The following is a 15,056-nucleotide window of genomic DNA, read 5'->3' as shown; positions in this document are numbered from 1 at the left end:
TTCCTGACACTCTATCCACTGTGCCACCTACCTGTCCTCACCTCTAGGATCAAATACAAAAGCTCTTCACAACCTAGCCCCCTCCTACCTTTCCAATCTTACATTTTACCTCCCACCAAGGATACACTGACACTGCCCTTCTTTGCTATTGCACAAATAAGACACTCCTTCTCTCAGATCTGGGCATTTTGTCTGGTTGTCCCCCATGCCTGGAATGCTCTCTTTCTCCTCATCTCTACCTACTCATTTCCCTGGCTTTCTTTAAGTTCCAGTGAAAATTCCATCTTCTTTAGGATGCCTTTAGCAGTTCTTAATTCTAGTGCCTTCCCTCTGTTAATTGTCTCCTATTTATTCTGTTTTTAGCTTGTTTCTATTTATGTTTGCTGTCTGCTCCATTAGATTGTGAGCTTTTTGAGGGCAGGAACTCTCTTTTGCCTCTTTTTATATTCCCTGCACTGTGCCTAGAGCCTAATAACTACTTAATAAATGTTTATTGATTGAGAAGAGGAAAAAGGAGCATATGTGAGAAAAGCTATGGTTAAGCAAAGGACCTTTTCTCAGAACAGCATTTTTAAATGGAAAAAATAAAATATATAGGATGACAAAACAAACCAGTTATAATTAAATATAGTTATCAAAATATTTAAAAACAACCAACAAGCTAATAGACCTGAGGTTGGGAATCCATGTTCTGAGACTACTATTTTCAGAGTAGATCCTGACTTGAATTTGTAGTGGGATTGTCCTCATGGAGTGTCCCTACACAAATTAAATCATAGACCCAGTTCTTTCCAAAGACCCTCTTCTCCACAAAGTTTGTCCAGTGAACTCTTTCTCTACTGAAGTAATCTTACAATGATGGACCCTGGATTATCCAACAAAACAAAACAAGACAAAACATGAGTGGAGTGTAAGCTCTGTCATATTAAGACCAAGGTGGAAAGGCTCCAAATGTAGCTAAATCATCTGGCATCCAAAAACCAGATGGAGAAGCTCATCAAAAGAATATTGGACCCACCATATTCTGAATTCTGTTGACCACTGGCTACTCATGAACACTAGTTACTAAGATACAGAAAGGTATTAGATTAGTCAAGTCAACAAAACTTTATAAAGTTCCTACTAATTGCCATGGACTGTGCTAAGCACTGGAGATACAAAGGAAGGGGGAAAAAGTCCATCTCTGCTCTTAAGAGGCTCTTAGTTCAATGGGGGAGATCATATGCAACAAACAAGGTGCAAATAAGATATATACAGGACTAATTGGCAATAAAAGTCTTCTTGTAAAAGGTGGGATTTAATCTGATACTTGTAGGCAGTCAGAGAAATATGAAGGTAGAGACGAAGAGAGAAGGGAATTCTAGGAATGGGAAACAGTAAAAAGGAAGTAAAGTGTCCCATGCAAGGAACACAAGGGGGACAAAGTCAATGCATTGGAGAACAAGTAGAACGGCATAAGGTATAATCATGGAAAGAGTGTGGGAGTCAGAGGATATAAGTTCCAATATTGGCTCTGATACCTAATTACCTGTGTGGTCTTGGGCAAATTATTTGACCTTTCATCAATTTCTTCATATGTAAAAGAAGGCAGTATTGGACTCCAGTGCTTCTTAAACTGTGGATCATATATCCTATTTAGTTTTTTCAGTAACTAATCCTGTCATTTTAAAAGTCTCTTTATTAATGATACTTTACTTTTAAAATATACTATAAATAGAATACAGAGAAAAATACTACATTTTTATCACAGATATATGGATGAAATGTTGTACATGGCTCCCAAAGGGGAAAAAATATTTAAAGGATGAATGCTGAAGGGGTCATGAGTGGAAAAAGTTTAAGCCCTGGATTAGGTAACTCTGAAAGTTCTGATGGCTCTAAATAATGATATTTATCTATGCACAAGTGTGAACCCAGCAAGCAGAGCCTTGGAAATGATGATCTCATGGTTGGCAGTATCTTTCTTCCCAGCATCCACTCTGCTAGTCTCCAACTCTATTGCTTATTGCAGTGGCTCCTGCCCATCTTTACCTTCCTCATATTGTTCTCTCTTTCACAAATTTGCATCCCTAACTGCTCATATCCTTCACCTGGGAGACTGGGTCCATAAGTCACATCAGCTCCCTATCCACCACTTCTTAGGTTAGAGCAAATTCCAGGGTAATAGATACCTTAGTGTAATTTGTCTGAACCAAAAGGCATCCATCTCCAGAATTATGATCTTGAAAGTTCCAAAACAATATTACACATATTTTTCAGTGTACTTTCTACTTGTCAAATTGGAAGTCAAGATTATGAACATTTGCAGTGTTTTTATGAACCTATTCCCAAAGATGTTTTACTGCTATTGTCTTCCAAACTGCCACAAAGGAATTATGGGATTCCTTTAAAGTTGATGATCTCATATTAAGATAAGATATATATTTGTGAGGCACATAGGCTCTGAGAGTTTTTGGAGAAGCTGAGATTTTAGAGATAATGAGAAACTGGTTGACTTTTAAACTCAATGGACTTCTCCTAAAGTAAACGTATGTGGAGAACTACATACATAAAGCAGCATAGTATCTGATGGTCACTGTTCACAAATGAGATCATACGATTTAAGAACTATTGAAAAAAATAAAGGTAAGTTATCAGCGGCAGACTCCTATTCAAAAATAAACAAAAAGTGTTAACATTTTATGAGTACACCAAAAAGTATTTCTTGACACTAAGATTTTGGGTTTTTTTGTCTTAAAGCTATGAAGCAATATTGGCAGGGTTGATAGAGCTAAGCCTAGACAAAAGGCAAAAAAAATAAAGTTAAGATTAGATATTTCCTAGTTGACCGTATATAATATGCATATATATGTATGTAGATATATAAAATTAAAATACCTTACACATCTTATATTTTAGAAGTCTTGCAAACAAGCTAAATTTTATAGATCATATATCATATTTAGTTTTTTCAACAACTAATCTTATCATTTTAAAAGTCTATTAATGATGCTTTACTTTTAAGATATGTTATAAATAGAATACTGAGAAAAATACTACATTTTTGTCAAAGATATATGGATGAAATGTTCGACATGGCTCCCAAAGAGAAAAAAAAATAAAAGGATGAATGCAATTAGAAAATTCAAGTGATAGGGAAAATACAAATCATTAAGTTAATAAATATATGAAATAAATGGACATACAACTTGCCCTTTTAAACCTAAAAATGGAATGGAAATTCTCCCTACTTGTAAACCTTCTAGACAGCATTTCTATAGAGATTGAAGGGCAAATAACCTTAACTAACAATTGACCTCCAATCTTTATTCATACTTTCCATTGATCAATCTTTCGGAGTCCCTGGTCATTTTTGAGGAAATATTTTCATTAGAGTGATATGAATGGAAGCCAGATTGTAAAGAGCTACAGAAAGACTAGGTGGTTAACAGGTAGAGACATCAATTGTAGATAATTTCCTAAAGAAGTTTAGCAGTGAACAGAAAAAGAAATAGAATGGTAGATGGATAGAGAGCCAAGAGCTTTAAAGGAAAAAATAATAATGGAGAGGTCTAAGCATGTTGGTAGTTATATGAGTAGTCAATCGAGAAGGAATTGGAAGTCTGTGAAAGAGTTTGATTGAGTGAGGTTGTAAACGTAGTAGGAAATGGGATCAAAGATACAGGGGAGTAGTAGGAATGTTGCATCTTGTGCGATGACAAGAAGGATGGGAGGCAATGATGCTGAGTTTTGAGGAAGTTAGAAGGGAGGAGAAAAAGTTGAGGCAGAATGATCTCAGTCTTGTCAGGGAAAAAGAGAAAGTAATTTATTTTAAGTGTATGTGTGTGGTTGGGAGGAGGGAGAGTATTTCGTTCAGGATTTAAAGGGAGAGAGAAAGCCTTGGAACAATCTCTGTGGGACATGAGATAAAAAATTAATAAGAATTAAGTAGAAGGATTGCTGAGCAGCAGTGAAGGCCCAGCTGATTTTATATACCATCGATTTGTAGCAGATGAATCAGCTTGAAAAGATGTCATATACTATATCTTTCTTGCTTTAAAATTCAGCTGACGCATTTTCTTAGCCCTGTCTCCTTTTTTATTTTTCATTTATCCACTTTCAAAATACTATTTCAAAAAGGCTGCTAATATCACATGATGGCAGCGAGAATGTACACTATGAGACATGGCCACAGCCTGTGTTACAGGAGATGTTGGTTTTGGTCCCTGGATAAGGGGAGAAGTGGAGGGGGAGACAAGCAGAAGAAACATCTCCAGGCTGCAATAAATACACAGTCAACTGTTGAGCTGTGGTGCGGTGGTTTCACACAGCAGTGGCTGGGAATGGAAGTCGATTTTATGCATTATTGAATGCAGTGCTGTGATAATTATTGTGAAGTCATCTCAAAGGAGCAATAAATTGTAAATACTCCAGTGTTGTTTTTGTTATTGCTTATCATCAGCTTCTTTGATGAGAACTCTGGATAAATACATTGCATAAATACATCACTTCAATGAGCATATTTGGACATGCAGAACTGAAGAATGTATTATAATACCAAATCAACATCTTTCGCTGGTATTCAAACGCAAGCAAAGCATAAATGAATTGAAAATTTGGGGAGTTAAATCATTCACAGTATTCTACTGTTCAACCCTTTTTTTTGTTTGTTTTTTACCTTCCAGCTAAGAGATTCATAATTTGCTTAATGATCCATTAGGGAAATGAAGAGCACTATTATTGTATTATGAGGGGCCTTTCAAGATCAAGTAGAAGGGAAAACATTAAATTAGGGTAAAAAAAATACATTGGCTATTATCCTTTCCCAGTCAGTTTTAAACTGATCGAAGAGAAAACTCTTATCATTCTTACTGAGCAAGTACATTCTTCAAGGGTAGGGACTGCCTCCCCCAGAGCCTAGTACACCGCTTGACTCATAGTAGGTACTTAATAAATCCTTATTGATTTCCTGTTCATCTCAAAAGACCCTAAAGTTTCTATAGTATGAACACTATATAATGAAATGTAAGACTGCAATTGGAACTGCCAGTGCATGCTTTATTTTTCCCTAACACTTTGTTTCTGCAGCATTGCAATGACAAAAAAGGTCGTGTGAATGTGTGCACTTTTACAATACCTTCTTATTTCATACAACCATATGTATCTTGACTTATTACGTATTAGGGGAGTTGGGTGATTAAAAGTGTTATAAGCTAGAAGATTTGGAGGATATTTTGTCCTTTCACCCACTTTTTACCTACTGCCATTACATTAGATAAAGCTGATGTGAAAACACGAATAACCCCTGAAGCCTTCTTGTTGAATGTCATTCCACCCCAGTCCTATATTTCTACCCAAACATATGCAGGTGATTAAATTAATAAGCATTCAAAATAAAGAGAGAATTATATTTGGGAATAAGTGTAATAATAAAGCATCACAATTTATATTCCACTGCCATCAATTCAAAAGGAAAGAAGCCTGGATACGTGGCCTGTGACATGGCGATTTCTTCACAAACCAGAAATTAGTGTAACAGGACCTATGTATGAACACTGAAGACTGAAGAGCTTTTAGATATTTTTGTTTAATGTTTGAAGCAATGATTTCATGGTAAAAAAGACTCCTAGTACAAAAGCTTCCCCTATTGGTACACATTGGCAAGAAAACCAGAAAGAGGTTAAAGGATTTGCCCATAATCATATAACTAGCCCTAGCTTTCCAGACTCTAAGGAAGCCCTTCATCTGCTATGCATCTCCAGCTGAGCAATGCACTTTATAGATTGCATAAACAGTAGGGAAAATGCACAACATACCTTAAAAGTAAGGCTACGAATTGTTTTTTTTAATCACCAAAGTATCCATTGAAATAAAACCCAGAACAATATTAATTATCCTACAGATACTTACATTTAGGTGAAGCTGGTTAGTCCAGTGACCAATTATTTTGTATTCTGTACTCTTGTTGTTTATCTGATACTGGAAAATGTCATAACGCCCAGGAGCATCTCCATTTTCATTGAAAGTGACTGGCGTGCCAGCACTCCCTGTAAACATTTGGAAGAGAATTTTAATAAACAGTTTTGTTCCATAAAAGGATTCTGGTCAAAGAGATAAAGTGTGTGATTATATGTGATCAAAGATAAAATGATTGTGAATCAGTAGGTTCTTTTTGACTATGCAATATCATTTGCATTACAATCTGTCTGACTTTGTATTCAGGAAAGAGTTTTGCTTTATAACAAAGCAAATAGTGAATATCACAGTTAGGTAATTTCTCTAAAATCTAAATGAACAAAATTTGATAGAAGAAATAGTCAGTACGGAAACCTCCAGGGGCAACAAAATGTTCATCTAGAAAAGAGTGCACATTTCTTCATATAGAATAACTTTTGCATTATACATTCCCAAAACAATATTTTGAAACATGACATCATTAGCTTATTATCCAACCAGTCTTGATGCCATATGCTGTTAAGAGCTCAAAGAGATCTTGGAGATTATATAATTGAACCCCTTCCATGTTCAGAGCTTTCACTTGATGCTGGCTCTGGCTCCGCCTCTAGAACTTCTTTCCTTTCTTTTAGTTTCTCTTCCAGGTCGCATGAGCTTGGCCTCTAGCATGACTGTTCTGATGTTGTAAAAGGAGAATTACTGCTTTGAATCTTTGGTCAAACTAGCCAATGGTTTATGGGAGGTCTGTACCACTGTGCAGAACATCAAAGTCTCTATCAGAATTAATCTAAGATTAGGTGGTAAATCTCATTATCTTTCACCCTCTGCTTCAGGGGAGGACTTTGTATTCTCTAAACTAACTCATCTAGTTGACTCTCTTTGTATCTTCTATTGAACTAAAGACTGGTGTTTACCATGGATTTCCTATTCATCTTCTTCTATCTGTGGACACAAGGATCTGACTTCTCTGTACCAAGGTCCCTTCTGTCTAGTGAATATTAATACCAATGGTCTCTAGAGCAAAAACCTTGAATAGCCATAGGTGGCATTACCAACATTACCAATCCCTAATACGTAAGAGGCAGTGTATGCAGTGGAAAAATAAATAAAAACAAAACATGGTTTTGGAGCTGGATTCAAATCTAAGTTCTATACCCTGGACCAGTCTTCAAACTTAGTTGCCTCATCTATAAACAGGTATCAAAACACCTGTGCTACCTTGCTCACAGACTTCTGATGGAAGCATTTCATAAACCCAAAATCAGGGATGTTTTTTCTTCTAAACATTTTCTGATTAAATATTCTAGCCTACTAAAAAATAAAAATTACAAAGGAAGAGATAGAGCGTTATAGTTGGATTCAGTAATGCTTGGGCTTGAATCTCACCTCCAGACATGGGCTATCCTGGGAAAGTCATTTCACTTTCTCTCATTTTCCTCATCTATAAAATGGAGATGATAACATCTACATTAAAAAGTTGTTGTGTAATGGGATTTTATATATATATATATATATATATATATATATATATATATATATATATATATATATACATATACACACACACACACATGTACATACATATATGTATGTATATGTATATATACATATAGTATATACATATATATATATATATACATATATATAATTTTGAAAATCTTGCAGCATTAAAGTGAGTTGTTTCCCCCCAGAAACAGAAGAAAACAAAAATAAATCCAAAACAAACCAAAACAAATTCCACAAATAAATGATTATATGTTTAAAAAAATCTTTTAGAACTCAAATAGTTAAGATATACTTGATAGGTATAATAAGTTGAAATAGTTGTCTCTAATTATATTACACAGATGTATGTGAAGAACTAACCTACTGTTTCACTCTGAGAGCCAAAAGACCCCTGACTCATTTCATAATCACTTCCAGTACTTTCCCATAAGCATTTTATAACACTTTGCAAATCTCCAAGCAATAGATCTGACTTATTCTTTTTTACTTTTATGATCACAATAATGTCTCTGGTTGCCAAATATTTCAGAGTAAAATAGGAAACAGAATTCCAGGATGATTATACTTGAAATTAATTATACATACATTTAATTTCATAAAAGAGATTACCTTTCAGAAATATTTTAATTTTAGAACTTACTGCTTAAAAAAAGAAAGTACTACTTTCATGGAATCTGAGTGTTGTCAGTGCATGAGTCCAGAATTTGGGGACTAGACCAGAAAATGACATCCTCTGAAACTGAAACTAAGATTCACAGAACTTAGTACTAGTATGAATCATTTTCCCATAGTGTGATCACTCTTGGTAATTTGTTTTTTAAATTAAATCTTATTAAACATGCGAATAGGACCTTGAATCCCACAAAAGTTTAGCTAGACCACATAACTCTGAGCAGACAGATAGATAGCTAGGATCTGTGTCTCTTCTCTGGTTTGCCTTTTTTGTTTGTTTTGTTTTCTTTGTTTTTGTTTTGTTTTTGCTTCAGACCTATGATTTCATACATGTAGGGAATTCTTCAAATTCCCTTCATCACTACAGTTGTTCTATAATTTAAAGTCTTAAAAACTTTCCTGGAAAGGCTGTAGTAGGCAGGCCTTGAACTCAGGTCTTCCTGATTCTAAGTTCAGTCCTTTATTATACCATATTCCCTTTGCTGCTGTTGTTGCTTTGTTTGTTTGCTTTTTATAACCTCTTAATTGCCATACCAAGGAAAAGATTATTCATAATTTATATGTTTTTGTAAAACCAGCAAAGCTCGTTGGTTATGTAGGCATATATAAGACAACAAAAAGGGAAAGGAAAAAAAATCATAGTCTGATGCCCTTACTGATTTAATGGACCAACAGGTAAGTCATTTAAAATCCTCCTTGGTTTTCTCCATCAGAAGACTGAGATGACAATAGGGCTCCTTCAGATAGAAATGACTTTATAATGCTGATATCAAAGGCACTTTATGAAGTAAAGTTTCATCATTACTGAATGGATCTGTTTGAGACATAGAAATACAACCCATAATTGCCTCTATGGTTCTTAAATAAGCAGAATGAATCTTTACAACAAAAACAAGAAGAAGACCCATTTGTCAGGGTGATATATCTCAGCAAAGCAGATAAATCAGGAGATTTAAATAAAACCCCTTGCTGGAAAAATAACAAAATAGATATTAAAACATTTAATGTTTGGTTAAAAGAAAGAGAAATGAATGTTCAATGATTAGATGTAATTTAAGTAATGAGTTTTAAAAGTGCACATTGCTAGTTAACAGCAGGCACAAAATGGGTTAGCAACAAGCCTTGCCAGAGAAACAAGACATAAAAGGATACATTCTATTAGAATTGCATAATCTCAACTGGAAAGCTTTCAAAAGGATTGTCTATTTCAATTCACACGTAAAAAAGCACCCCTGTACCCCACCCCACCCCAACATATTCCAGGACTAATGGAGTCCTCACTTCAAGAATTCACTGCACACTGACTTGGACTCAAGCATTGGCTGTGAGGCATCCAAGTAAGCTTGCAAGTATACATTAAGGCAACAAATATCTAATAACACTTACTATGTGCCAGGCACTGTGTTATATGCAGGGCATATACATATAAGCAAAAAGAAAGACAGTCTGCCCTCTAGGAGTTTCCATTCTAATGAGGGAAGGTGACCAAGAAAAAGGAGCTGAAAAGTGAGTTAGAAGAAAAGTGCCTATATTGTGGGCTGGCTTGGTAACAAAATCGAGAAAATGAGAGGCCCCCTCTCTCTCGCTTCACTTTCTCATAGGCCTCTCCCCAATCCTGGGAAGCTCAGTGACAAGCAGATGTCCTGTCCTTCACTTTCCCATCAGCTTTTCCTGGCAGGCAAGCAGAAGTCATCTCTCTCTTGCAGACACACATGGCCTTGTGTCAAGATAGCTTCAACTGAGCCACAGGGGAGAAATCCAATTCTCTACTATTTACAGGAATGCATGCACTTCCTATCTTTAGGCTTACTGCTTTGTTTTAACATAAAATTATATTGATAGCTTTTGGTTTTACATCATCTGCATTTCCCAATGTAAGCTTCCACCCCTAACCATGCCAGAGAAAAACAGTCTTTTATAACAACAACCAAAAATAATTTAAAAGTTGTAAAGGGAGGCGTGGGGAACAACTCAGTAATAATAACCAACATATTAAAAGACCTTCACCTTGGTAATGTGAATCTCATATGTCTTCTTTGAGAATATTATATTTACATATTAGATATTATATATATTAGATATTATATATACTTGAGAACATTTTGTAACACTCAATTTCTATTGTTATGTGGCTATGATTTCCATTTGCATCATTAGTTACTGTGTATATGGTTTTCCTGTTTCTGTTTCCCAGGCTTACTATTAAGATTTACACTCAGTTTAGAGAAGTCACAGCAACTTTACAAGGTAGGTATTAGTGCATCCCCATTATAGAGATGAGGAAATTGAGGCTAAGAGTGGTAAAATTGTTTACCCAGAATCCGATAGCTAGGCAGGAATAAACTCATGTCTTCCTGACTTGATATCCAGACCTGTAGCCATTCTGTTACTTGGAAATAACTTCAAGGAGAAAAACAAAATGAGAGCAGTTGGATAAGCAGGATCTTGACCCCCATCACATACATTGCAGCATGGCTATAGCTGACATCCACAGGGCACTGCTTATAAGCATATTGTACACATAATCTTATTTTATCTCTGCAAATCGCTGTAATGGAAAGAATCCTAATCTTGAACCTGAATTCAAGTTCCATCACTGACAACTATTAGGCATGTGACTTAGAGCAAGACTTAAAATTTCTGAGTCTCAGTTTACTCAAAAGGGGGTGGAGAAGGAAAGTAGAATTACCTAACTCTGAGGGGGGTATTTTATTAATTTAAAGAACTTTGTAAATGGTTATTAACATAAATTGTTGTTCAGTATTTTTTTTTCAGTCCTGTCCAACTCTTAGTGATCTCATTTGAGGTTTTCTTGGCAAAAATATTGTAGTAGTTCGCATTTTCTTCTCCAACTCATTTTACAGATGACAAGGTTTCAACAAAGTTAATTAAATGACTTGCCCAGAGTCACACAGCTAGTAAGTGTCTGAGGGCGCATTTGAACTCAGGAAGATGAATCATCCTGATTCTAAGCCTGGTGGTCTCTCCACTGTGCCACCTAGCTGCCAGATAAGAAGTAACTCAGTGGAAGAGAAGTTGTGAGGACTGCTCTCTCCATTCCATCTCTCTCTCTGTCTGTCTCTCTCTATATAATACACACATACATATACGTATATATGTATATGTATATATATATGTGTGTGTGTATGTATATATGTGTATATGTGTATGCATATATATACATACATATAGTGTGTGTGTGTATATATATATATAGATCCCTTCTCTCCCAATCCTAGATCAATAAAAATGTGATATCATTCATATATCATTATGATAGTAAGAAAATGAAATGAAATGTCACAAAAAATCACTAAAAATTATTGGGTAGATAAACTGAAATGGTATTTAAGAAGATGGTCATTATTACTTGAATCTACATAGAATGCATGATTTAGTCAGTGGGTATAACAACAATGTTACTTGCAGCTACTGTGTAAGGCCAATAACACCAGCACACAGAACGCTGCAAGCCCAGGTTCTTTTGATCTGCTTTTCTAAGGAAAGCAACTTTAAGGGGTTAACAATCTTACTTTAATTAAACATACATATATCACTCACTTAGTTCAGGGGGAAAAGCCAGCACCCTGAACTTCAGAAAAAATACAAACAGAAATTACAAGAAGAAATTACATAAGCAGAGCAAATAAACATCAATCAACAGACAGGCTTCTATCTGTCTGACCATAGCAATACATACACAGTTTTCAGAGAGAGAAGCACTAACATTTGGGTTTTCAAACCCCAAGGGGGCTCTGTAATGGCTACCCAGAGTCTCATCTGGCAAAATCCCAGGGATGCTCTTCCAATGAGTGAGTCCCAAGTAAAACGCTAACCTCAGAGTACATATATACTTCTCCAGGGTCAGAGGGTATCACAACCATGAGACTCAAAGCCTTGTAACCTAGGCCTTCCTGTGACTTAAGCAGGTCATCAAAGACTCTAGATTGAAACAAAGGCAAGACTCAAAGGCACTTGGTTGCCTTAGGGCAGAGAGGCACTCCAAAACAAAAAACAGCAGAAAGTACCCCCCTGCTTGCCATTTCAGTGGGGTGGGGGTGGAAAGGCAGGAAAGGACTCCCTCTACGTTGGTAGATGGCAACCAGCCCTATGTCATAGATTTAGATTACTTCTGGCGGACCAGCAAGTGACTTGCCCAGGGTCAGATAGCTAGTTTCAGAAGTCAGCTAAACGCAATTTCCTTGAGGTCAGGGACTGTTTCTCTTTTGTCTGTGCATTTCCAGCACCTAGCACAGTGACTGACATATATTAGACACTTAATGAATGCTTAATGTTTATATGGTCATCATCACTTCAAGCCCAGCCCTCTAACTATTAGTCAAGCTTTGGCCATTTTCCTTTAATTATCTCTCCAAAGTTGCTTTTCCTCTGTAGAACAAGAAGTTGCCCCTGAGTAGCAATCATCTTAAGTCACATTTATAATGTTCTTTAAGGTTTACAAATTACTTTAGTTTCAATAGTCTTATTAGGCAGATTATGCAAATATGATGGCTATTAACCTCATTGTGCATGTGAAGAAAACTGAAGCCCAGAGAGATGGAATGATTGGCCCAGGGATACAATCCTAGTGTCTGAGTCATGACTTGAATCCAAGTCTCCTTATGCCAAGCTGCCTGTAAGTCATGTGTGGCTACAATTCTCTGAGGAATACTTTGGGATGTTACTGGCATTCTACCTTTTTTTCTTAAGGGAGTGGAAGGAAAATGAAAATGTATAGGAATCTTAAGACTTTTGATAGACATCCAACTGCACTTTTGCTGGTCTAACTCTACGAATTCTCATGAGAAAAACCAGCAGTTTTCATTAAGTTAGCTTGCATCAGTGAATGGAAGCGTGGTAATCATTATGCAATTTTGTGAACTAATTGAGTAGGAAAATCAACTCTAATTGTTTCCCTAGGGAAAACCAGTCCTCACTTCAAAGCTATGAACTCTAGCAGCCAAGGTCATAAATAAAATGACCTTTGTTTACTCCCCAAACTCTTTTTACACATTTTTTCCTGCATCACCTCTAGCACCTGGTCAGATAGTACCCTTGGTTACACTTGCAGAGGGCATTATTTTATTTCTGAAATGCCCTTCCTCATGACTTCAAGAAGTTGAATTCCCACCACTCCTTAAAATCCATCTTAACTGGCACCTCCCTCAGGATCTCCCTAGTACATGATGACCCACCTTCTCTCTGACTTCCCATAGCACATTATTTACACCTCTCATGAGCTCATATACTATTTGTATTTTAAATATTTATACATGACAGTTCCTCTGATCATAATACAAGCTCCACGAAAATAGTGATAGCTCTTATTTTATCTAATCTTTGCCTTTTTTCCAGAGCATCAGAGTTCAAATCCTACATCTGATAGCTTACTAGCTCTATTTTGCTGGCAAATGATTGACCTCCCTGGGCTTCATTTTCCTCATCTACAAAATGAGAGGGTTGGTCTCTACCATCCCTTCCAGTTCCAGATCTACAATTCTATGGATGCTCCTACAATCGTAGTCTAGTATCTCTTACATAATATACTATGATACTTTAATGGATATGTGGTCTCATCCAATTAGAAATTCCCACCATTGGTACAGAACACAATCCATTTGTGCCTTCTTGTTTTGTGCGATCTTTCTCTTCCATATTCCCTCATATATATCATACAAAAGAGATATGTGGTACAGTGGAAAGAATATTGGCTCTGGAGTCAGAGACCTTAGTTTAGAACCCCACCTCAGATGGGTCCTGCCTCTATAACACAAATCACTTAGATTTTCTGAGCCTTGGTTTCCCCATTGGTAAAATCTTTCATCTTATGGTTTTCCCAGCCTGCTGAAGAGTCCTCTCTCATAGATTTAGAGCAGGAAGGGACCTTAGAAATCATCAAATCCAAGCTTTTCACTTTGCAGATGAAGAAACTAAGGCTCAGGGAGGTTAAATGACTTGCCTAGAATCCCAATAGGCAATAAGCAGAATTCAAATCCAGGTCTTTGAGATTGCAAGTCTAGTGATTATTTTTCTCTATGTCATGAAATCTTCAAGTCTTTTAACATTTCATGGATACCAGTGCAGGATATGAGCTATCTATCTATTATTCTTCCTCTGACTATTTAACTTGCCCATGGTCTTTACTAATCCTTTTCTAAAGGATATTTTTTGTGTCAGTTATTACATAAACAATATTGTTGGCAATATGCCATGGCCTACTTTCACCTACCATATACTTCTATATTGTACTTTGGTTTGCCAACAGCCTTTGATATTATGGTGTTCTAAGATTCATTTTCACAAAAGGAAAATAATAAATACTTATTGAATTGTTAAGATAAGATAAAATCAAATATGACTAAAGTTAAATTATTAAATAGGAAAAGTTGCTTCTTGATTATCACTCAACAAGTAGTTGCATTAGAAGGATCACATCATCACTTATATCAGTTGATATTCAAATTATTTTTATATTTTTAATAATTTATACTAGAATATCTATCTGTGGAAATGCACTTTAAATATGCATAATTATGAGCACATATAATTTTAAAGTATAAATATTTATCCTACTATTGCTAGTATGTGCCAATGCATTGTATCAATGGATGCAGCTTGCTCCTTCAAGGGACTCTTATGTACCTACAATGTGTGTAGTGCAAAGAATTCAAGGACAAAAGACAGCATGTACCAATGGAGCTATGTGCAAAACAGATATAAAGAAATTTGGGGAGAAAGAGCACTGATTGTTGAGGGAATTAGGAAAAGCTTCATATATTTGAGACTTGAACTAAGTCTTGAAGGAAACTTAGGAAGTCTAAGCAACGAAGATGAGCAGAGAGCACATTGTAGACATTGCAACTTTGAGAGTGCCAAAGCACAGAGATGGAAATTGGATTTTCATGTATGAGACACAATAAGAATAACTTAGCTGAACTACAGAG

The 15,056-nt window shown here is 36.0% G+C and overlaps 1 protein-coding gene across 2 annotated transcripts in view; it reads right to left on the bottom strand.

Annotated features, from left to right (window-relative positions):
- Nucleotides 1-15,056, bottom strand: part of GRM8 (glutamate metabotropic receptor 8) — a 1,025,823-nt gene that overhangs the window by 220,064 nt on the left and 790,703 nt on the right. For both annotated transcript variants that reach the window (XM_036760198.1, XM_036760199.1), the window contains exon 7: nt 5,890-6,026. In XM_036760198.1, the coding sequence (XP_036616093.1) occupies nt 5,890-6,026 (137 nt within the window). The remainder of the gene's footprint in view (nt 1-5,889; nt 6,027-15,056) is intronic.

Source organism: Trichosurus vulpecula, chromosome 5 (assembly GCF_011100635.1).
Source record: "Trichosurus vulpecula isolate mTriVul1 chromosome 5, mTriVul1.pri, whole genome shotgun sequence".
NCBI classification, from domain to species: Eukaryota; Metazoa; Chordata; class Mammalia; order Diprotodontia; family Phalangeridae; genus Trichosurus; species Trichosurus vulpecula.
This window is presented reverse-complemented; position numbering and strand designations above follow the sequence as displayed.